Source organism: Aquarana catesbeiana, linkage group LG02 (assembly GCF_042186555.1).
Source record: "Aquarana catesbeiana isolate 2022-GZ linkage group LG02, ASM4218655v1, whole genome shotgun sequence".
NCBI classification, from domain to species: domain Eukaryota; kingdom Metazoa; phylum Chordata; class Amphibia; order Anura; family Ranidae; genus Aquarana; species Aquarana catesbeiana.
This window is the reverse complement of record NC_133325.1, coordinates 401199895-401224623: the sequence shown is the minus strand read 5'-3', so window position 1 is coordinate 401224623 and position 24729 is coordinate 401199895. Positions and strand designations below refer to the sequence as shown.

The following is a 24729-nucleotide window of genomic DNA, read 5'->3' as shown; positions in this document are numbered from 1 at the left end:
CACTAGCACATTATCAAATTACCTTGCAGGTAAGGAAAAAAAAAAAAAAAACGCCAGCGGTTTACAACCACTTTAATAAAAAATACTCAGTTTTTGAGTGGCACTACAAATAAAATCATTTAGAATTCCCTAATGACCTTCTTGGCACAGGCTGACACTGACATTCTGTCACAGACTGGCTGATGCATACAGTTATCCCAAGCTAAATCAAGCCCCACTCCCCTGGCTATCAGTTAGTACTAAAAACCAGAGCATCCCAGAGGGACAAAGGAAGCAGGCTTCAATCATGTAATATGTACTTAGTTATGTTATTAAACTATCTTTGTGAATATAAATTAGCTTTATTTATATGTCCTAGACAGCGTAGACACAAGAAAAAAGCCCTGCTATTTTTAATCAGTCTATCTACTTTACTGGTTTGGGGATTTTAGACTTACAGTAATTATCCAAGTTGACATGCTGCTGGATGTAATTAAACTATGATCTCTCACTGGGTTAGAAAGTGCAGCTTTGCTCATTATTAAGAGCAAGCTGCTACAACCAAGGCATCGTGTCCTAATTGAAGAGCCAGAAAAAAATCTCATTGTGTTTATAAGCATCTTTTTTTTTTTTTTTTTTATTGAAACGTTTCTTTATTACATTTTTAACAAAACATACAAAACAATAATAAGAAAAGGAAAAAACATAAATTAGAATAGGGTTCTAATATAATCAACAACCCAAATCAGTTTAATAAACAGCAACACGTATTATATTACATGAACTAACAGTTGCAAGTAGGTACAATACAGTACACCCTAGTGGAAATTCATGACCAAATCAAATCAAAACTACTCCAGTAAATGTACAATCAGGTCCAAACAATCTCACAATATCCCCCCCAATTTGTTGGCCATACACTATACAGAAAATCGTTCATACTCATCTTTAAAAAAAGGAAAGAGAAAAAGACTCGGCCATGAAAACAAACGATCCCACCAACATGCAATGACCAGTCTTTGATTTACCAAATCATTCAAAGGGCTTAAATTATCCATTTCCCACCTATTATAACCTTTTAAGTTATCATTTGTTCAGCGGGGTTCCTCCAAACTTGTCCTTGGCTTCCTTGGCTCAATGCCAACAAACAATTGCCAATTTATGCCCGCTAACTGACCAAAACACGAACAAGCTCTCCAAATAGCAGACCCCAGAACTACTCTCCGCCCAGTGCATGGCCAGCAATGGGATACCTCCACCCTCTACAAGATTGCAACTAAACCAAAACTCTAGATAAAGTGACAAATGGTGGAGAAGAACTAGAGGGAGAATCTGCAACAATAGGCAATAACCAAGGGCACCGTAATTTGGAGTTCTTTTGGACAGAGGGCGACCCACAGGGCACTAGATATCCGCCGGCACCTGCTGATCATCAACCAAAGATGCGGAGCAGAGCTCCACATCCGTGAACAAGGCAAATCTCTACTCCCCCTTAATACTCCTTATTCATTACCATGCTAGTAAATGATCCATTTCATGTACAGTACATACAGAGGACACTTTGTAACCACAAGGTGTAGCTTTGTTTATATTATTTGAAACTAATATTACCCTGAGATTACTTTCATATCACTGCTTAAATTTCTTTTATTTGTTATACCTTTCCTTTCCCGCTTTAATGGGTAAAAGAGAAACCTTCTCCTGGCCCCAAAACTTTGGGGTCAAGAAGGGAAGTCTAATCAAAGAAGAAAAAAACGACAAAATAAATAAAAAAAAAGAGAAGAGGAAAAAAAAAATAGGAGTGTGGGGAAATATAAAGGACTGAAAAACTTCACTTCATCCACCCCCCCCCCCACCCCCACCCCCCAGGGTTCCTCAAAAGGACATGGCCTACCCTCATAGATCATGAATTGCTAGACTGGACAAAGAAGCAATTGGTATAGGGGGGTGTACAAGTGAAGGTCGTCCATGGCAGCCAAGCCATGTCCATAAATTCCTCCTCTCTTCCATAAAGGGTCGCTGTCATGTTTTCCATTGTCCTAATTTCCTCTATTCTAGAGAAACAATGCTTCAAGAATAGCGTGGTAGTACACTTCCACAGGTCAGGGATACATGCCTGGGCGGCATTCAACAAGTGCGCTGTCAATGATTTTTTGTACTGGCGTAGGGACAGCAAATTTAGGTGCAGAAGATATCTCAAGGGGTCCAAGCCAAGATCAACAGATGTCAATCGTTTAATCACATTCCCCACCTCCTTCCAAAATGATGTAAGCAGGGGGCACAGCCAAAAGGGGGGGGGGTTTCTCCGCAGCCAACCCAGCGAGCCCGGTGTCAGAGGAGTATCTGTGGTCTAATGAGAAGATCAATGAGCAAGGTGATGGGATAATCGGGCCTAAGGAAAACAGAGGGTAAATGCATAATAATAGCAAAAAGACCAATCAATAAAGTATCAACATTCAAAAGAAACCACCCATACTAACCCAAAAATATAAAACAAAGAAGTCCAAAAGTCATTAAAAATACAGTGTGTAGTATATACATCCTATCACTATCCAAAATTTGCCGCCTCAATCTCTTCAACATCTCCAAGATACGCCCCTTCCTAACCAATGTCACCACAAAGCTTCTAATCCACTCCCTGGTCATCTCCCGCCTCGACTACTGCAACTCCCTCCTCAATGGCTTACTTCTAAATAGGCTATCCCCCCTTCAGTCCATCATGAACGCTGCTGCCAGGCTCATCCACCTCACAAACCGCTCAGCGTCTGCTATACCCCTCTGCCAATCCCTCCATTGGCTGCCACTCAGTCACCGGATTAAATTCAAGATACTAACTATAACTTACAAAGCCATCCACAACCTGGCCCCCAGCTACATCTCTAACCTAGTCTCAAAATACCAACCTAATCGTTCTCTTCGCTCCTCAGAAGACCTCCTGCTCTCAAACTCCCTTGTCACCTCATATGCTCGCCTTCAGGACTTTTCCAGAGCCTCTCCCATCCTCTGGAATGCTCTACCCCAATCCGTCTGATTTTCTCCTACTATATCCTTTCAGACGATCCCTGAAAACAAATCTCTTCAGAGAAGCCTATCTGGCCCCCACCTAATAACTGTACATTTATCTTCTCAATCAGCACATCATCCACAGTTATTACCTCTTGTATCTCCTGACCTTCCCTCTTATGCCCCGTACAATCGGTCAGATTTTCCGACGGAAAATGTGCGATCGGAGCGTGTTGTCGGAAATTCCTACTGTGTGTGGGCTCCATCGGACTTTTTCCATCGGATTTTCCGACATACAAAGTTTGAGAGCAGGCTATAAAATTTTCCGACAACAAAATCCGATCGCGTCAATTCCGACCGTGTGTGGACAATTCCGACGCACAAAGTGCCACACATGCTCAGAAGAAATTCCGAGACGGAACAGCTTGGTCTGATAAAATTAGCGTTCGGAATGGATAGAGCACTTTCATCATGCTGAAATTAAAAAAATGGTTTAATACAGCGCACTCTCTTCTTCTTTATAATGTGAGAAGAATGAAGTAGTTTTGCTGCTCATATTCACACAGACTTCTCACAAACTTCTTTCTTTATTATTTATTGTGATTGCCTCAATATATTTTGATTTGTCACATCTGACCAAATTTGTTTTTTGTATTTTTTTTTTTGTTTTGTATTTTTTTCAAGGCTGATTTTTTTTTTTTTTTTTAATTGGTTTTACTCCATAATATTTTTGGGTGTGTTTTGTGTGTCATGTTACCACAACACCATTATTATCTTGTATTATTTAATCTCAAGAAGGTTGTTTGGTGTCCCTTGTTAATTTCACATTGTATTTTTGAAATGTACCTGCCTCCTCACAAACAAATGTCCTTTTTGAAGGAAAACACATATAGGAAAGTATAATTGAACCAAAAATTCCTTTATTAAGGGCTCAGAACCAAACACAAAAGGGAGGCAACGCTGGAGAAACATCATAAATTGGCGAAGCCTTGGACCCCCAGGGCACACATCAATTATTTTACAGCAAAATTAGTGGCCTGAGGAGTCCATATCTAAGGGAGTGCAGTCTGGTCCAGAAGTCCCAGAGATCTGGAAAGTAGCAGATGACATCTGTGTCCCCAGGCTGTGGTATTACAAGAGGCTGCATCTTTTGCCAGACCAGACTGAACCCAGGGTCATCACTCTCTGGCCTTCCTTCCACGCTTCCTTCCTGGCTGTGGCTCTGGTGTTGGAGATGTGGCAGGAGGAGGAGTAGGACCTGGAGGAGGAGGAGGAGGAGGACCTGGAGGAGGAGAAGGAGGAGGACCTGGAGGAGGAGAAGGAGAAGGAGTAGGAGGAGGACCTGGAGGAGGAGAAGGAGGACTATGTGTGAGGTCACAAATGTGGGTAGCACATGTTATTTGGCCCCTCAACCCCTTATTGAGAGCTTCCAAAATTAAGAACTCACACAGGAGTCGTTGGCCCTCCTCCATCAGCATAATTTTGCAGGCAGTTAGGCCAGAAAAGTCCTCCTCCACAGTGTGGGGGGTTCTCAGGGCCTCTGTAGCCTTCCAAAAGAGGCCTATGGCAGCCTCCTCCAGGTTACTCCTCTTCCTGCCACTTTTTCTTTGAAGGTGTAGGGGAGGGACCTGGGTATCAGGCAGCCTGCTTGGCCCGGCCACCTCCTGGCTGAGACTTCCCTGTGTATGAAAAAGGGACATGGTTTTAGTTTTTGCTTCATCAATCACAATCATAAATTAGCAATCCAAACTAACATATATTTAACATCATTGATTGGACAACCAGCAATATTTTGAAGAATGCTATACCTGGCTCAAGCTGGGCTCCTCCACATGTTGCTGCCTGGAAGGCCCAGGTTGGGCATCAGAAGCCTCAGCTGGGGGGGAAGGAAGCTTGGAAGGAAGAGTGGAGAGTGCTGGCCTGGCTTCAGTCTGACCTGCCAGAAAATGCAGTCTGTCATAGTACCACAGCCTGGGGACATAAATGTCATCTGCAGTTCCTGATCTCTGGGAATCCTGGACCTTCTTGTGCTCCCTTAGATAAGTGCTCCTCAGGCCACCAATTAGGATCTTCAAATAGGTGATGTCTGCCGTGGGAATCACCGTCTTCACAAATTCCAACAAATTTTCCAGCACTGCCTTCCTCTTTGTTTGGTTCTTATAATCAGGGTGGTTTATCTGCCATACACAGGGCAGCTCCCTGAACATATCAATGAAGATTGGCATAAAGTCCTTATCTTTCAAGATATCCATTTTCACTGCAAGACACAACACAAGACAAACCCTAATGTCAGCCTAAAGTCTTCTAAACTTGTGCAAATACAGGCCTCAATCTAGAAGCAGTATAGGCCCAATGTTAAATCTTACCTTCGCAATCACGATCGGTGCCTCCGTTACTCCTTCCTACACTCACAGATCTTACGTACTACGCACGCGTGTTACGCTTTATAGACACTGCACATGCGTGAAACTCCGCCTGCCCCTGACGTTCTTTCTAGTCTATTCCCCACCCCTTCTCGTTTGGCGCAGTGGGGGAAGAGCACATGGCGGAGACACAGCAGGTGCGTGCTAATTATAGCAACGAGGAGGAGGGGGAGGAAAGCCCAGAGCCGGAAACGTCTGGATCCAGAAGGAGAAGATATAAGGCCTCAAATATGTCCTTTGGGGAGATGTTGGAGATGGTCGACATCCTGAAGAAGGCCGACTATGATGGAAAGTATGGACTATACCCCAACCCCAATGTCAGAAAGGCCAAGATAATGGCGAAAGTGGTCAAGAGTCTGCACCGGAATTTCGGGGTACGACGATCGAAAGATCAACTCAGGAAGCAGTGGTCGGACCTAAAATTAAGAGAACACGAGCAGTACAGAAAGATCCGGAGAGTGCTGCAAAAAAGTAAGTAGTTGTGCTGTGTTCCTATTCTTTATGCTTATTACGTTCGTGCTGCTCCATGTGCTTTTCTTAACTGTTATCCAGTTTAAAATGGCAACTTTCATCTTCATGGGCACATTATTCCTTCGTATCAAATATTGTTTGTTCGGCCTAGAAAACACCATTGTTTTGGCCATATGCATTTGCCCACATTTTTTATGGCCTACTTGTCTGCAAATAATTTGGTTGTGTAGATGGGTTTGTAACTAGAATGAAATGCAAACTAGATTCTGTGTAAGGAGAGGACACTCAGCAGCAGTTTTCACATCTGGACGCTGGAGTTCTAGTGTGGGACACAAGAACACCCTTTTTATTAGGGGGTCCCACACAGGTGCTCCAGTGTATAATATAGGGGTGTCTCCATCTGTGAAACTTGTACAAAACAGGTAAAGTATTGAAGCTTGACAAAGGACACTAAAAATTCTACATCTTGGAACTCTGCCAAAATAGACAATTGTACCCCACTTCCAAGCAATGTTTCATATTCCTATTTCTGCCATGAAATATCTGTGTGCTAAGTATACCTATTTTTTTTTACATAGGGGATAAAAGACTCGGAGGACACCCCTCATCCGAGGAGACCACAGACCCCCCACCTCTGGAAGAAGGGGGAATCCACCCAAGCCAAGCAGAGCAGGAGGAGGAAGACGTGGTGGAAATTGTCACCACAACAGGTGAGTGTCTGCGACCACAGGCTCAGGTAAGAGATGGATGCCGGCATATTTATAATACATGGTGTGTTTTCGTTTCTATCTTTTTAGGTGATCGTGATGTTGTGGATCCAGGGCATTTCACCTCGGAAAGTGCACAGATCCTGATCGGGGAGATCATGGGGTGTAATAGGGACTTGGAAAAACATCCAGAAAAGCATCAATGATGTTCAAAAAAAAAAAAAATGAAGAACATCATTGATGTTTTAGGGAGAGTTTAAAACCCCTCAAAATCCCTATTTCTTGGGGGGCTTTTTGTGACCTAAAAATTGTTACCATTTTTTTACATATTTGAGAAAAGCCAAATTTTGAAGAGGCACACAGTGTGTCAACATGTGCTATCTGCCATCACGGGAGATCAATGGACGCATTTTGGGGGTGCAACCCCTTCCTCAATAATAAAGTAGCTGTGAGGAAGGGGTTGCACCCACAAAACACATCCCTTGATCCCCCATGATGGCAGTTAGCACATGTTGACATTCGGCAATTGGTGTGCATCTTCAAAATTTGGCTTTTCTAGGGGTGACTTCACCCCATCTGAACGCAATATCAAACACAGTTTGTAAATACTCATGTCTGATATTGCCTTCAAGTTCTACCAAATGTGAACTTTGTAAGTTCAAGATTTGTGTCTTTCTTGTTGGTTTTAAACATGCCTATTTTATCTTAAATGGACATTTCTACTTTTTCTAATGTGACCCCAAAAATTGTTATACAACAAACATGTTGGTTTGTTTTAAAAACCTTTTCTAAATGCACATGTGATTGTGCTAGTATTAAAAAGATTGTTAATCAGGAATGTGTGGATTATTGTTTCAACGCTCCAACATTTTTGTTGTGCTCTAATTGGTGTTTTCACTGACAATGGGGGTTATTTCCTAAGGGAAAATCCACTTTGCACTACAAGTGCAGTTTCAACTGCACTTGTAGTGCAAAGTGTCTTTGCCTTTAGTAAATAACACCCAACAATGCTTTGTAATGTTACACAATCACGCCATTTTCAGGACTCACCACATTTCTGTCAGGGTCAGCTAAAAGAAACACAAGCAGTAAATGTCACCAAAGATTTTAGTAGGTATTTTTTTTTTTAATTTAAAAAAGGTTTCAGACATTGTCTGGCATATTGATAGCCCCCCTACCCGCAAAGTAATCAAGGTATCTTAGACGGACATCACAGGCACTCAGGGGGGGCAAGCCAGGACGGCCACTTTCAAGCGCCGTCAGGGTTGGTTCATTTTGAATTTCAGCCTCAGGCCCAACTGAGCCAGCATAGTTGGCAGAATGTTGCCGTAAAAAGTTGTGTAGACACGCCAGGATGATATGATTCAGTTTGTACTCCGCTATGTGTATGGGTGTAAGAAATAGGCGGAACCGGCTGACCATGATTCCAAACGTGTTCTCCACCACTTTTCTGGCTCTGGCCAGCCGGTAATTAAAAACCCTCTGGTCCGGGGTGAGGGTCCTCATCAGGAATGGCCGCGTTAGATGGTCCCCCAGCGCAAATGCTTCATCTGCAATGAAGACGAATAGGGAGTCCTTCCACATTGTCTTCTGGAGGTAGCAAGTCGAAGCTGCCATTCTGGAGACGCCTATAGAACTCCGTCTGGGCGATGACTCCACCATCGGACATCCGGCCATTCTTCCCCACGTCCACACACAGGAACTCGTAAGTAGCCGACACCACTGCCAACATCACAATACTATTGAACCCCTTATAGTTGAAATAGTATGACCCCGAGTTGGGTGGTGGGACGATGTGGACGTGTTTCCCATCAATTACCCCTCTGCAGTTAGGAAAGTCCCACCACTGGGCAAAGTGGGAGGCCACAGTCTGCCACAGTCTGCCATTCCTGTGGCGTGGAAGGAAACTGTGGAGTCAAACAAGAACAAAAAATTTGTAATTTTGCACATAAACAGGGAAAGCAGATTAGACACAAACATTCTTGGCCAACATCAAGATAACATTTATTTGAGGGAGTTTTTAAAGACCAAAGTATAAGGTACACCTATCAGATTCCCCCTCCCCCACGCCCTCTCATGGGCCATTTCTAACATTATAGGGGGGGGACTCTTGGACAGGTAACCCTCTCTACTTCATTGAAAGATGAATGCCTAAATAATGTGTATTACTTTGGCCAGCCCCTCCTTAGTTACACTATTGACAGCCCACTGGACAGGTAAGAAGTGTCATAATACAAAGATATAAATACACATTGTACACATTTGAGCACATTTGGAAATTCTGCTATTACCTATCAAGATAATAATAGTATACAAAAACTTTTAACAGTACCATTTGAAAGTATACAGGCAGGCCCTTGCACTACATGCTTTGGGGAATTCATCCATAAATCTGACCACAAAAGAGATGGGTATAGTGTGTATGGGTTTGGCAAAGTCAGCAGATAGATGATTGGTATCAGCTGACTTAGCAGTTGTGGGGAGGGAGGGTTCCAAATGATTTGGGGACCCAAAAAAAAAGCCTCTGGCACTCTGCCTGAATTTAAAGCACAAATCACATTTAAAAACATTTTAGGGGGTGTTTGGGGTAAAGCACTACTATGGAGCTGATAAAATACATTGTTAAGTGACTACATGAGGTGAATATAGGGCCAGGAGACCATGCTGGGGAGGTTAGTGAAGGCAAATATGTATGAAGGACAAAAAAAAAAAATTAAATAAAAATCTAGCATGCATGAGGACAAAGGGGACATTCACAGCATATTACAATCATGGTAATTTGGGAATGAGGAAAGAAATACAATATATTATCAAACATTAAATACAATAAAATGTGATATTAAAGGATAAATCTTACCTTAATATACTCCTTCTGCAGGACCTGTATGATGGCAGAACAGGTCTCTGGGATAATGATCCCCAGAGCCTGGGGGGAGATGCCTGTTGAGAACTTCAAGTCCTGCAGACTTCTCCCCGTCGCCAAGTACCGCAGGGTGGCGACGAGCTTCTGCTCCGGAGTGATGGCTTGCCTCATGCAGGTATCCTGCCTGCTAATATAATCTCACGGAGCAAAGGTATGTGACAGAACTGGTCACGCTGAAGCAACCAATTCTTGGTCCATGAACTGGACTTGTGTCAAGGTAAGGACCCCAACACCAAGCCCCCGCACAGCACGAACTCTACGAGGAGTACGTATACGCAACATGGCTAAAAAACGGTCGGCTGCTCAGAATGAAGTAACAGAACGCACTGAAGAACAGCAAGGCCTGTGAAGAGCGACCTGAAAAAACAGCAAGGAACGAACGAACGAACAAGAACACAATGACAGAGTCACGCATCACTTGCTGCACGCACTGAAGAGCAGATACAAACCCACAAGCACAAACTGAACAGCAGAAAACGATCTGAAAACCACGAGTCTGAAAAAGCGCGAATCGTCTCTCACCAAACTTTTACTAACACGAGATTAGCAAAAGGAGCCCAAAGGGTGCAGCGCTTGGTTCTGAACTGGCCTTTTCTAGTCTCATCGTACGTGGTGTACGTCACCGCGTTCTTGGCGATCGGAAATTCCGACAACTTTGTGCGACCGTGTGTACGCAAAACAAGTTTGAGCCAACATCCGTCGGAAAAAATCCATGGATTTTGTTGTCGGAATGTCTGATCAATGTCCGATCGTGTGTACGGGGCACTAGATTGTAAGCTCTAAGGAGCAGGGCCCTCTTATTCCTACTGTATTAAAGTGTATTGTATTTGTACTGTCTACCCTCAAGTTGTAAAGCGCTGCTAAGTCAACTGTTGGCGCTATACAAATCGTGTATAATAATAATATAATAATACAGTATCAAATGTATACATGAGTATTGCTCAAGAATAATAAGCATCCATATCTAGACTTGCGTCGCGGAAAGACCCGCAAGTTTGTAGATATAAATGTCGAAGCCTCAAACAAACTACAGCATATTATTAGTGAAAAAGACCAATTTAAGAGAGGCAGTCCAGGCAGAAGATAACTTAAAAAGAAGAAAGTGCATTAGCAGTGATTGTGCACACAGATTCATTCCTTTTTGCATCCCCCTGAGGCAAAGCCCTCCAGGAAGGGACGATAGCTCAACTGAGTATTGAGGCCTGGTGGACGGGTGGCGTTCCACTCAGCAATCCATCATACTTTGTGTTGAAGCAGAAGTGGGATCAGTGGCGGTGGTATCAGTGGTGGCAATGGTGGTGGTGAGGGGGCGTGGGATCAGTGGCAGTGATGGTGGTGAGGGGGGGTGGGATCAGTGGTGGTGGTGGGGGGGTGGGATCAGTGGCAGCACTAAGGGTGGGGGTGGGATCAGTGGTGGTGGTGAGGGGGTGGAATCAGTGGCAGTGGTGAGGGGGGGTGGAATCAGTGGCAGTGGTGAGGGGGGGTGGAACCAGTGGCAGTGGTGAGGGGGGTGGGATCAGTGGCAGTGGTGAGGGGGGTGGGATCAGTGGCAGTGGTGAGGGGGGTGGGATCAGTGGCGGCGGTGGTGGTGGTAAGGGGGGTGGGATCAGTGGCAGTGGTGGGATCAGTGACAGTGGTGGTGGTGAGGGGGGATGGGATCAGTGGCAGTGGTGAAGGGGCGTGGGATCAGTGGCAGTGGTGGTGCAATCCTCTCCCACCACCACCTCTGCCTCTTACTGATCCAATCCCCCCTCATCACCACAGATCTGATCCCTATCCCTCCCAGGAGGGGGGTCAGTAAGAGGCAAAAGCAGAGGTGGTTGAAGTTGGGATCAGTTGCACTGACAATTTGTCACTTACTTTGTCAGTTGATTCCTTCCCCTTCATTATTCCTGTGCCTCCAGGGATGCTCCGGTGTCATGGGGTATCCTGTAGAGGGGAGAGTTCCTCCCCTTCACTCCATTGGTGTCAGTTAGTCAGCTGACTTTGTCTTCCAGCGTCTGCCTCCCTCTCCAGAGAGCAGCCTTTGCTCAGCGGCAAATCAAAGAACCGTTGGGTGGCCCCTGAGAGCGGAGAACCGAAGAACTGCTGGGCGGCCCCTGAGAGCAGAGAAATGGCAGGCCCCTGTGAGCAGAGAATGGGCAGGCTCCCCTACAGCGCCCCCCACAGTGTCTGAACTCCAGGGCCCAGTCACAAGTGCGACTGCTGCAATCCTGGTAGTTCCACCACTGCTAGTGGCTATAGCTGCTGGCAATAATCGCATGAAAAACTCAACAGGTTGGTTGTACCCAAGTTGATCGAATGATCAGCTTGGGTACATTCAGCCTGCCCATACATGGTTCGAATCTCGCCCCCGCTGAACCAGCTGAGATTCGAACCATCTATGGCTGGCTTAACACTGTGCAACAAGACTTTAAAGTGCAGTAATTCTTTATGGTCCAAATGGCAGGCTGAGAGAGGAGAGGTCACTGAGAAAGCAGAACTTCAGTAGCCATATTTTCCTGTAGTCACAGATCAAATAGATGTGTATGCAGGAGGTAATTATACACATAGAAGTTACTTGCAGCTATACGAGTGTAGCGCACGACCCCCGTAGGAGCTGAAGTTTGTGTGTTCTATCCGTAAATCACATTTTCCACATAGCCCATCGCAACCCATAGAAATAGAAACAGTCCATATTGTAATTTTCTCTTGCTTTTATTTGTATAACATGAACTGGGATAGGAAAAGGGGTTTTCTGAGATGCTCTTTTGCTGCTTCATAATCTTTCCTTTGCCTTCTTATGCAAAGACTTATGCCGCGTACACACGACCGGACTTTACGGCATACTTGGTCCTGTGGACCGGAGTCCGTCGGACAATTCGATCGTGTGTGGGCTCCAGCAGACTTTTTTCCCAAAAAGTTAGACGGACCTAGAAATAAAACATGTTTCAAATCTTTTCGACGGACTCGAGTCCGGTTGAAAAGTCCGCTCATCTGTATGCTAGTCCGACGGACAAAGATCCACGCTAGGGCAGCTATTGGCTACTGGGTATGAACTTCCTTGTTTTAGTCCGGTGTACGTCATCACGTACGAATCCGTCGGACTTTGGTTGATCGTGTGTAGGCAAGTGCGTTCATTCGTAAAGTCCGTTGTAAAGTCCGTTGAAAAGTCCGCAGGACAAAGTCTGCCATAAAGTCCGTTCGTGTGTACGCGGCATTAGAATAATGCGGATAATGAATAGTCACTCTGAATAACTTTTCATTGGAAAATGGAAGTAGTCTGGTCTTTGAGAACAATGAAAGCGAATAGCAAAGAGCCACTCTTTGCATATAGACTTGGGTAGATTTACTAGAGAATACATAGGCTGTTGTAGTAAAGAGTCACTCTGAATAACTTCTTCACCCGTAGACCTTTTTAGAACAATCTGTATTTCTATCTGTGCTCGGAGCTCTACCGCCGCCTTTTGACCACTACTGTACAGTACTTCCAAGTTGAGCTAAAGAAGAGATTACTCTGAATAACTCCTCCCGCCTGACTGATTGGAATCCCGGGGCATTGTTGAACCCAAAGTCACAGGCCATCACCACCTGTCTCACTGACTTGCGTACCAACATCCCTCAGCCTCTGGTAGTACCATTCCCCTGGGCTTTCACTCACTTGATCAACAGTCCATGTGCCACTCAGAAACGGTCAATCGCCCAGTCTTCTTCCACTTAGTTGCTACTTCTTCCTGATGGTTCTTCCATCCCTCCTCTCCGGTCTGGTACACTGCCCTCCCCGCAGGCAACATCAGGGACTACATGCTGTGCGGTGTCACTAACTCCTCTGTTCCACGTGGCCTGGTCCCCCCCCCCCTTCCCCGTAGGGAGAGGGTTCCGCTTTGCTCCCTGCAGGGGGCTCTCTCCCTGATCTCCCCCTCTCTGGAACTCCCTTAACCAGCATGTGACCCCAGCTTATATGGGAGTCCCGCCTCCTGCCAAACAAATTAATGATTGGCCAGAACTCTACACATGAGCTGCCTGCCACTCAGATCCCAAGTCCAACCTCTCTTCCAGAACCATTTCCACTGAAAGCAAGAGGGGGCATCTCTGGGTCCAAGTACAGGTGGCCACACCCTGCACTACACTGACACTCCCAGTTCCCAAAATAAACAACCAGGCCTAAGATAGGAATACAGGCCTGTCTAAATTTACCTGAAACTGTACTCTATCAGTTAAACATTAAAAGCTCATCTACTCGAAAGTAGGTGAACGCTACACGAGTATGGTGTGACATAAACATACAACGTTGTATTACATATAACCACAGTGGCCTGTTGAGTAAACAGCCATATAAATAGACGTATATGCTATTCTGGCAAACATTAGCTAAGTTGAGGGAAGCTGATCAGATTTGATTCACAAGTGTGGTTTTGCAGATGCACTCTGCCAAAGCCCAGCAGGGGGCGCTCTTCGTCTGTTTATCACACTATACAAGCAACTGACACTATGAACGCGCTGAAGAGTGATTATTGTACGGGGCCATAGAGGAGTCAAAAAGCTGCAGCAAACAGGAAGTGCGGGCAGTGAGTTAGGCTAGTGATGTGATCTATCGTTGGTACTCATTTCAATAGTAGACAACATGGGCAACATGTGAGAGGTCCAAGCAAGCAAGGTAAAGGTAGGAGCACTGAGGAATACACAGGAGGAATTTTCCATTCTTTTCATTAACAGACATCTGATGTATCAATGGACACTTCATTTTTATAATTACAATGACTTTAAGACATCCAGAAAGAGATTTAGACCCCTTTCACAGAGGCAGTTTTCAGGGGTTTTAGCTCTAGAAATAGTGCCTGAATACTGCCACCCATGCCAGCCGAATGTCAATGCCCGAGTGCTTTCACACTGGAGCGGTGTACTTGTGGGACATTAATAAAAAGTCCTGTGAGCAGCATCTTTGGGGCGGTTTGGAAGTGCTGTATACATCGCTCCCAAAACGCTCCTGCCCATTGCAATGGATCGGCAGAGCTTCCGAAGCGCCTGAAAAGCAATTCAGAAGCGACGCAACACGGGTGGTTTTAACCCCTGCGGCTGTGATGGGATGGCGTGGGTTTTTTAAATTTATTATTTAGGTTGTTTCTTTTTTTGTTTGTTTATTTATATGTCTTTAATCACTTGACTTTGTTATTTTAACTGACAATTGTGCGGTGCGATGCTGTACCCAAATAAAATGTATTTCCTTTTTTTTTTCCCCACAAATAGAACTTTCTTTTGGTGGTATTTGATTACCTCCTTTTTTTATTTTTTGCATTATAAACAAAAAAAGACAGACAATTTTGAAAAAAAACCAATATTTTTTACTTTCTGCTATAAAACATCCAATAAAGTTGAAAAAAATCTAATTTCTTCATCAATTTAGGCCATTATGTATTCTGCTACATATTTCTGGTAAAATCCCAATAAGTGATATTGCTTTGCGCAAAAGTTATAGCGTCTATAAACTATGGGATGTTTTGATTTTTTTTTTTTTTTTTTTTTTACTAGTAATGGTGGTGATCAGTAAGGATGAGCTCCGGCGTGAGATGGAATTTGTTATCTGCTTTGCAGGAACACAAATGCCAACCCTTCCCTCCTGCCAGAACGATGATCAGCCTTGTTTACATAGGCAGACCACCGTTCTACCTCTCTATCAGATGATTGGCGAGTGCTGGCGGATATCGAGTCCGCGGTACCCACTGATAGGCTCCCGCTGTGTATATAATCACAGCAGGAGCGAGCTGCTTGTGGTGTGTATGCACACTCCCTACCTGGAAGAGTCGAATCATGTGTATATAGTGCCTTGAAAAAGTATTCATACCCCTTGAAATTTTATGTGATAGACCAACACAAAGTGGCACATAATTGTGAAGTGGAAGGAAAATGATAAATGGTTTTCAAAATGTTTTACAAATGAATATCTGAAAAGTGTGGCGTGCATTTGTATTCATCCCCCCCGAGTCAATACTTTGTAGAACCACCTTTTGCTGCAATTACAGCTGCAAGTCTTTTTGGAGATGTCTCTACCAGCTTTGCATATCTAGAGAGTGACATTTTTGCATATTCTACTTTGCAGAATAGCTCAAGCTCTGTCAGATTGGATTTAGACCGTCTGTGAACAGCAATTTTCAAGTCTTGCCACAGATTCTCAATTGGATTTAGGTCTGTACTTTGACAGGGCCATTCTAACACATGAATACACTTTGATCTAAACCAGTCCATTGTAGCTCTGGCTGTATGTTTAGGGTTGTTGTCCTGCGGGACGATGAACCTCTGCCCCAGTCTTAAAGTGGAGTTCCACCCACTTTTACAACTCTTCAGCATCCCTCACTAAACTCTGCACTGTAAACGAATTGGATATTTTTAAATTTTTTTTCTCAGTACATACTGTATATCTGCTATATTCATTTTTCACGTCCTCCTCCCTGGCCGCGGCCCATCGCATCATTTCCTGTTTGCAATGGCTTCTGGGAACTTCCTCTGACACTGCCGTTGCTATGGAATCCTGACCTGGAACCTGTTACACTGCTTGTGCTGCACTGAGCATGTGCGAGATCTGCAAGGATGAGATCCAGGAAGAAATACAGTCTGGCTTCAGATGCCCACACTTATGATGGCCACGGCCTGCTGTAAGTTTATAAAATAACAAACTACTGCTATAAACTAACAAAACAGACCTTAGTTTACAGACTAACTTTACTAGAATACATTAAGCTTGTGTATTATAGGGGTATTTTTATTTAAAAAGTATAATTTTGGCCGGAACACCACTTTAAGTCTTTTGCAGACTCTAACAGGTTTTCTATTAAGATTGCCCTGTATTTGGATGCATCTTCCCATCAACTCTGACCAGCTTCCCTGTTCCTGCTTCAGAAAAGCATCCCCACAACATTGATGTTGCCACCACCATGTTTCACGGTGGAGTTGGTGTGTTCAGGGTGATGTGCAGTGTTAGTTTTCTGCCACACATAGTGTTTTGCTTTTAGGCCAAAAAGTTCAATTTTGGTCTCGTCGGACCAGAGCACCTACTTCCAAATGTTTGCTGTGTAGTTTTCCTGTGGGCAGATTCTCCCACTTGAGCTGAAGATCTCTGCATCTGCTCCACAGTTACCATGGACCTCTTGGCTGCTTCTCTGATGAATGCTCTCCTTGCCCAGCCTGTCAGTTTAGGTGGACAGCCATGTCTTGGTAGGTTTGCAGTTGTGCCATACTCTTTCCATTTTCGGATGATGGATTGAACAGTGCTCCGTGAGATGTTCAAAGCTTGGAATATTTTTTTTAAACCTAACCCTGCTTTAAACTTCTCCAACACTTTATCCCTGACCTATCTGGTGTGTTCCTTGGCCTTCATGATGGTGCTTGTTCACGAAGGTTCTCTAAAACAGTGGTCATCAACCCTGTCCTCAGAGCCCACCAACAGGCCAGGTTTGAAAGATAACTGAAATACATCACAGATGATATAATTTGCTGCTCAGTGATTGCAGTATTCTAGTCTGCATCTCCCCAAGGTAATACATAAAATCTGGTCTGTTAGTGGGCCCTGAGGACGGGGTTGATGACCACTGCTCTAAAAAATCTCTGTGAGCTTCACAGTTCAGCTGTAACTATACTGAGATTAAATTGCACACAGGTGGACTCTATTTACTAATTAGGTGACTTCTGAAGGCAATTGGTTCCACTAGATTTTAGTTAGGTGTATCAGAGCAAAGGGGGCTGAATACAAATGCACTCCACACTTTTCAGATATTTATTTTTAAAACGTTTTAAAAAAAACATTTATCATTTTTCTTCCACTTTACAATTATGTGCCACTTTGTGTTGGTCTATCACATAAAATACATTTATGTTTTTGATTGTAACATGACAAAATGTGGAAAATTTCAAGGGGTATGAATACTTTTTCAAGGCACTGTATATACATGATTTGGCGCAGAGGTGCTGCCCTGTAGCAGTAAGACTGCTTTAGGGTGGACCTTAAGTGGTTAATTTTATACAATTTATTTTTTTTTTTCTTTTAAATACAATCTGACAAAAAAGATATTCATCAGTATTGCCTGTGGTCCTATTGAAGATGATCTTTCTCCATTACTGACTTACCATGCCTTGTTCTACATTGTTTCTCTGTGTGGAGGTAGCCATCCTGGTAGAGGCAGGGCTTTGCCTTCAGCAAGTCGAACACTAAGCCACCACATAGTCAACATCCCCATCATCAACAAATCTTACTTCAAATCTACTGAGTTTAGCAATCATACAAATTGCATTAAAGTGCTGGAGATTTGTCTGATGCATACTGGTTTATTGTAAACACTGTTTCTCCTGAAATTTTATCAAACCAATTTAGCAACATTTGGTGTTTGTGAGCTTATTTCATTGGGCAGAATTTTAATTCATGAAGCCCATTGAAATTAGTAAACGCCAAAGTTTTAAACGCGCCTAGGAGCGTTTGGCTTTTTCAATGCTCTCCTCTCCTGAACGCGATACTTCTGTGTTCAGAAGAGGAATTTTGACTGCCTCAACTCTGCTTCTCCTAAACTCTGGTAAAAGCCTATGTGTACATGAACACATAGGCTTTTTATTGAGTTGAGTTCAGGGGCTTTGGCAGAAAAGATGCCCAAAAGCCGTAAACATGAGTTTAGGAGCAGCACTGTGCATGAGGCCTAAGAATTATTTTATTTCCTATAGAAGTTGTAATTGTATTTGGATTTCTGGACTGGCAGCTTTTGCACACCAAGTACAGTATATGCACTCTCATTTATTTGTGGAGTTTAAAGCAGAGCTCCACACAAAAGGGTAAAGATCCGCTTGTTTGCACCCTACCCATTTCTACTGCCACATTTGGCACTTTTTGGAAGGAAGCGGGTAACTGGTTTTGCCAGTTTTGTGCTGTAAGTTCACCCCCCCTTTCCTAACAGTCTTCTGGGACACATCACAGGACCCAGAAGACTACAGGACCATTCACAAGGCGCAACGCAACTCGCACATGTGCAGGAGGATACAGGCTGTGAAGCCAAAAGGCTTCACTTCCTGTTTCCCTTACTAGAGATGCCAGTGCCTGCACCTGAAACCGATTGAAGAATCGTCTCAGGTGCACACATCACTGGATCCCTGAACAGGTAGGTGTCCTTATATTAAAAGTCAGCAGCTACAGTATTTGTAACTGCTGACTTTTAACTTTTTCTGAAGGAGCCTGAAGCTCCTTTTTAAGATTGAAGCACTACCCCAGAAGATGACCTCCACAAATGTATTCAAAAATAGGATAAAAGGTTTTATCACAGAGCCAATGCATTTCAGGGACCAAAACATACCCCTTCATCAGGGCTGATTTAGAAGCACAGCGTCTGTCAGCAGATTTGTAAAAACGAAACTTGTCAGTATGAAGCTGTCTAGTTTCACTTCTTTCTTTGGGGGTTATGATTTTGCTTGCTATAGGTAACAGGTTTACCATGGCTCCCAACTGTCCCTAATTTGGAGGGATTGCTCTTCTTTCTCCCCCCCTCTGTCAGTCTTTTTTGGTCTGATGCATAGACCTCTATAAAGAAATGTTCTATTTAGTACCTGAAGTATTGTACTGCAGTAAACCATACATCTAACCGCTAAATATTTTTTAAAATACCAGTATAATAAAGTAGTGGTGAAAGGAAAAAAAACAATTTTGTGGGTTTTTAACCAATCATTTTTTGCGTATTAATCTTTAAGGTCCATGTAACTTGGTGCATCACAGGAGTATGTCTACATAGAATACATTCTAATAATGTGTTCCTCTTTCTTATCTCAGAAAGTTGGTAGGTTTGGGTGCACTCCTATTCCACTTAGAAGCTGGTTCATCACCAAGAAATGAACTCAGCGATTGATAGACTTGGATAGATTTTGACCTTGATAAACCTATTTTGGTTGTACACAGAAGTTGTTTTTATATTGTGCCTGTTAAGGCGTGTTCACGCCAGATGCAGTCCAGTGTGTTTTTTATTCTGCCCAAAAAACTGCTTGCACAGTGTTTTCCATGTATTCCAATGGCCCTAATTCACGCCAGTGCAATGTGTTCCAGTGCAGTCAACAGTAGAAGTAGAACCTGCTGCATTTTTTTCTGTACAGAACGTGGCAGAACGCATGAAAAAGCACTGGAATGCATGTAAACACATGTCCTTAATTGAGATTAAGAAGAAAGTGGGGGGAAATGCACCAGAGAGCATCAAAAATATGTGTAAACATGCATGCAGAAATTGTGGTGTGAACTGGCTCTTAAACAAGTGCTACTTTTTATTGGGTTGTAGTTCCTTTTTAATGTAAAATATCAGAGTTCCTATGCTCCCAAACTGTGTGATCATGTGAATAAATATTGGAACCTAAGCTGTGCATTATAAAGTTCTTTAAATTAACACTGTTCATTTTCACAACTAGACAGGTGTTTGGTAAATGTCTGCCTGATGTTTTCAATTGCTTCAGTTCGGCTAATCCGCTGCTTGATGGGAAGGTTTGTATAACAATAACTGTGCTCTGTTTTCCTGGGGATATGTTGAAATTCACTGAAATGGTGCCTGACTTTGCATATAGCCTGCAGTCTGAGAAAGTACATGCACAGGTAGCGATTTGAATAGCCGGTTATGCCATTTACAGACCTTATGCCACCCCTTATGTTACAGAACAGGAAAATGACATCTAAAAGGAGACCTAGTAAAAACTGCACTCTAGAACAGGCCTACCTACCCCGACTTCCTATTGAAAGATGCAAAGAAAAGCTTATCAAGGTGGCCAGGGATACTTCATTCTTTATTGTGACTGGAGACACCGGCAGTGGGAAAACTACACAGCTTCCTCAGTATCTCTACAAAGCAGGTAAATATTTGCTTGGAGTCATTGTATTATGTATGCCCATAATATCCCATAGCTGTACTGTTGCGCTTAGTATTCTTTATAATTATTCTTTATAAATCTATAATCTCAGAAATACAATTTTGCACGCATTACCTTGGTATCATACTGAACTTTATTATCACCAATTTACCTTTCCTTATGTTTCTGAGTGCCCCAGGAGCTCTCAAATCTATGGCATTTCATTTGAATGTTCACTGAGCTTTGTAGTTATGCTGAAGCTGTATTCAACTTTAACAAGCAGAAGAAACAGCAGCCCCAACGGAACGGGCTGAGCCCAGGGCCGTGTCCTCCTTGTATTCTCTAATGAAGGGGACTAATGTTTGGGGTACTCCCATTGGTTGCTTTGCATATCGATTTCTTTACTTAGAGTTTTGATGATTCAGGTCGACATGACTGGAAGCTGCAGTACCTAGTTAGAATAAAGAGCCTGTCTGTGTTCCTGATGGATTTGGTCCTGCTCAGGTAAGTTGAGAAAGGAGGTACTAAGTCCAGCCTTTGCAAAAAGCGCACCTGCCAAGAATGAAAAGGAGGAATCAAAAGATGGCAGCATAATTTCCAAATTCAAATGACATTTCAAAGACCTCTTTGGTAGAAACTCCGGGGAAGGTCTTAACATTACTTTGCCTGAGAACAATTGACAGAAGGGCTTCCAACACAAGAAGGCTTGACGTTCAGAGACTCTGTGGGCCAAAGTAATGATCGTGAGAACAATTGTCAGCAGAGAAAGATGCCAAATGAAAGTGACCGAAAAAATATGGTTCTGTAACAAGGTTGTTCAGCACCAGAGGAAGAGGCCTATTCTTCATGACCGCCCGGAGAAGTTTCACGACCAAAGAGTTTATAGCCCAGTGGGCCAAAGATGACAGTGCTGAAACCTGAACTTTAATTATGTTGTAGCTCTACCTCCAATCTACCTCCTCTCTGCTTGGAATAATTCTGAAATCTTCTCTGGACTCGGTGGTGGGTACATTTCATATATTTGTTGCCTTGAATAGTGTGTCAATAACCGGAGTTGAGAAAGCTAACCCTTGAAATCTCCCTCTCAACCTACTTAGAGCCCTCATCAGCTGCTCGATACTTTAACCACAAAGCTCTGCGACCTGTGACAGAATAGGCTATTATATGAGTAAATAGGCAAGTAAGATCAACAGCAGCCTCTGCGATGAAATCTGAGGCTATTTTGATTTTTTCTAATGCTCAGATGATCAAGTTCCTAGGTAGGTCTGAGGTAAGGGCACATTGATTGTTAGTAGTCCACACTTGCAAATTCTGGAGATAGTCCAAGGCCTGAGAAGGCCTGCAGGCTGCCCCTGGCGAAGTATAAATACTTTTTAGGTCAGAATTGTATCTTCTTCTTCTAGCAGGAGGGTTACATGCTTAGCCAGGTGGTACAAAACCGCATCCACTTTGGGAGGTGAATCCCAGGCTTCTGAACCTGCTGAACAGAAATCTGTTCGTGAGACTGGGCCTCTTGTTGGGCTTAGCGCTCACCTCTTTTCTCATCCCTTTGATTTCAAACATAAGAGTGAAAGATGGCAATGTCTTTTTCAGGCTTAGAAAGAACTTCCCCTACCTTCTGCGGGGGATCTTCTGCCTCCTCCTGCCATTCTATGGCCTCTTTGAGCTCTGAAACAAAGGGAGATGCATTACAAAAATCAAAATAAAATGGCTCAACTGCTGGTTCGTCTGACCACTAGTTCTCCCCTAAATGATTGCCCATTGGAGACTGTGAACAGTATTCCACTTGAGTGTCTCTCTGGCTTTTTTTCAGGGAGTAACCCTGCATAGACTCATCCACTGCCTCACAGATAAACGATTGCATGTCAGAATTTTCAAATTGCCAATTCAGTCATTTTCCTGAAACAGCCCTTGCAAACAGTAGTACTGCAGCTCCGCATCTTCAGTTATGAACCTTCCTAAAGGCCCCTTAGGGAAATGTACCGGACATGGCTGAAGTAAGTAGTGACGTGAGGAACTTAAATGCCAACGTGGATACCTTGATCTATGTCACAGTGCCTGCGGGAGGAGTTTGGGAGGAGATTGTTTCTGTGAATAAAAATTGAATCCCTGGCTTTCCATCTGACCTGCTCATGTTACATTATCACATACTATCACTGCTTATTATGGTATTAGGGGGAGCAACCATTGTGATTTGTGTATATGTTTTGGTGGTCTGTTTTTTTTTTTTTTTTGTTTTTGTTTTTTTACTTTTTGAAGGCTTATTGTGTATACCCATAGTTTAAAATATATTTACAATATTATGCCCTTAAAAAAAAACACCTGGAGTCTACCCGTTGTAAGACAGCTTATAAATGGCCCATATCACATTATTGGACACCAACGTCCCTTTAGAATTGCAGAAAATAGAAAACCAAACGTGAGTTTACAGGTTCCCTAATAAATATATATATATATATATATATATATATATATATATATATATATATATATATATATATATATATATATATATATATATATACACACAATGTACACCATAGTTGAAATGTCAACATTTTTAAGTAGTATTCCTATAAAACATTGATCCTCAAATCCATAAAAATGCATGACATTATGGTTATAGATGGCCCATTATGAAAACATATGAAAATGACCGTAAATTTTTCAGTATATTAAATAATTGTGTGTATAATTGTATTTTTGTGTATAACTGTTGTGCTTTCTTCTCTTAAGCTGATTGCTTATATCTTTATCATTTATGAACAGGGTATTTCCCAAGCTCATGCTTGCTGGTAAGATCAGGGGGTATTTTTCAATGGTTTTTACACAATGCGTTTTGTAGGTTTAAAAGGTGAGGTAGAAATTCCATCCAAATAAATGTAACAACTTGCCACTCTGCTAACGCAAATCAATTAATTCCCAGTAGGTTGCACTCAATTTCTCTTGGGCAATTATGCCAGGCTGCTCTATCTTATTCGTGCATAATTGCCCAAGAGAAAACAAGTCTACTACATTGTTTGAGGCGGTTGTATAAAAATCCAAAATCTCTCCCCCTAAAGCCTGGTACACACGGTTCGATTGTTGCCAGGGGATTGTCTGTTGACAGACTGTTGTCCTAAAATCTTACCGTTGGTACGCTCCCTTTGACAATTGTTGTCCAATTTTCCACCAACAAATGTTGGATGACAGGCTAGTAAATTTTCGGTGGACACCGGTTTGACGTCAGATTTTCGTATGGTCAGTACACAAATCCGTCACACAAAAGTCGAAAGTACAAACACGCATGCTCAGAATCAATGCTCACCAAACACAAAATTAGCAGAAGGGACCCAAAGGGTGGCGCTCAAGAGCTGAAGTTCCTCGTAGTACGTGACTACACTCCGACAGAAAAAGTCCGATGGGAGCTTTTGGTCGGATAATCCGACCGTGTGTTTGCTCCATTGGACTATTTCTGTCGGCATTTCCGACAGACTTAGAGAACATGCTCTGCGCTCTAGAACAATGCCGACGGAGCTTGTCCCGTTGGCAAGTCCGACAGCATTAGGGTTCATTCCCTATATATACTAAAGGCTAAATAGACGGTTCTCTTTGCAAGTGCAGTTGCACTCAGTTGGGTCACAGAAATATAAAACTGATTAACTTTGCTGTGTTATTACCAGGTCTCATGAAAATAGTCAAATAACTGTGATATTAACTTTATTTAAAGGGTTTGCAGAGCATGGCATTCTCGGTATCACACAGCCACGCAGAGTTGCCACTATATCTGTAGCAGAGAGGGTGTCAGAAGAAATGAATTGCTCATTGGGAAGTACTGTAGGTTACCAAGTACGATTTGATGACTGTACATCCCAGGTAGGAGTCTGTTCTAGCCTTAATTTGCTGTGTGTGATTGTGTAAAACATAATTTTTTTTTTCTCAGGCTGAACTTCTGACATTTCTAAATACACTGTTTAAAATGCAGATATAATACCTGTTTTACATGCCAAAAGATTTGCATTTCTGTATATAAAAGCATATCCAAGGTTAGCTTCTGTCATTCACAGAATTGTTGATTAGAAAGTTAATGTATGCATAGCCAAAAGGTTTTTTGTTTTGTTTTTGGGCTAGAGTTAGGGGAGGGTTACCCTAACAAAAAAAAATCCCTTAAAGCATGTTATACAGCACAGTGCTTGTGCTGTGTAATTTTTGCCCCCTGTATCACCTGAAATACCTGGCTGATCTTGCCTGATTCTGCCCTCCTCCCTGTAAACTGACCACAGTTTATCATGGTTGCTGAGCCCTGACACTGTGGTCAATTTACATGCCTCTGTTATCCGCAGCTCTCCTGTACTCTCGTCTCCCCCACCCCCCCTGCCTGTCAGCTAGTGACAGTGCCGATCACTCCCCTCCT

General features: G+C 43.0%; 2 protein-coding genes across 5 annotated transcripts in view; one reads left to right on the top strand and one right to left on the bottom strand.

The window, feature by feature from the left end:
- The window catches only part of LOC141129936 (uncharacterized), a 42517-nt gene extending 29090 nt beyond the window's left edge, over positions 1-13427 (bottom strand). The window contains exon 1 of the mRNA XM_073617963.1: positions 13147-13427. The gene's annotated coding sequence lies outside the window, so the exon portion shown is untranslated. The remainder of the gene's footprint in view (positions 1-13146) is intronic.
- A 566-nt stretch (positions 13428-13993) lies between these two features.
- Positions 13994-24729, top strand: part of DHX40 (DEAH-box helicase 40) — a 118044-nt gene continuing 107308 nt past the window's right edge. For 3 of the 4 annotated variants that reach the window (XR_012241651.1, XM_073615273.1, XM_073615271.1), the window contains exons 1-3: positions 13994-14148; positions 20147-20339; positions 24046-24191. Coding sequence is in view for 3 of the 4 variants with exons in the window: in XM_073615273.1 (XP_073471374.1) it covers positions 20156-20339; positions 24046-24191 (330 nt within the window). In the remaining variant the exon portion in view is untranslated. The remainder of the gene's footprint in view (positions 14149-20146; positions 20340-24045; positions 24192-24729) is intronic. The other variant, XM_073615272.1, reaches the window with a different exon arrangement.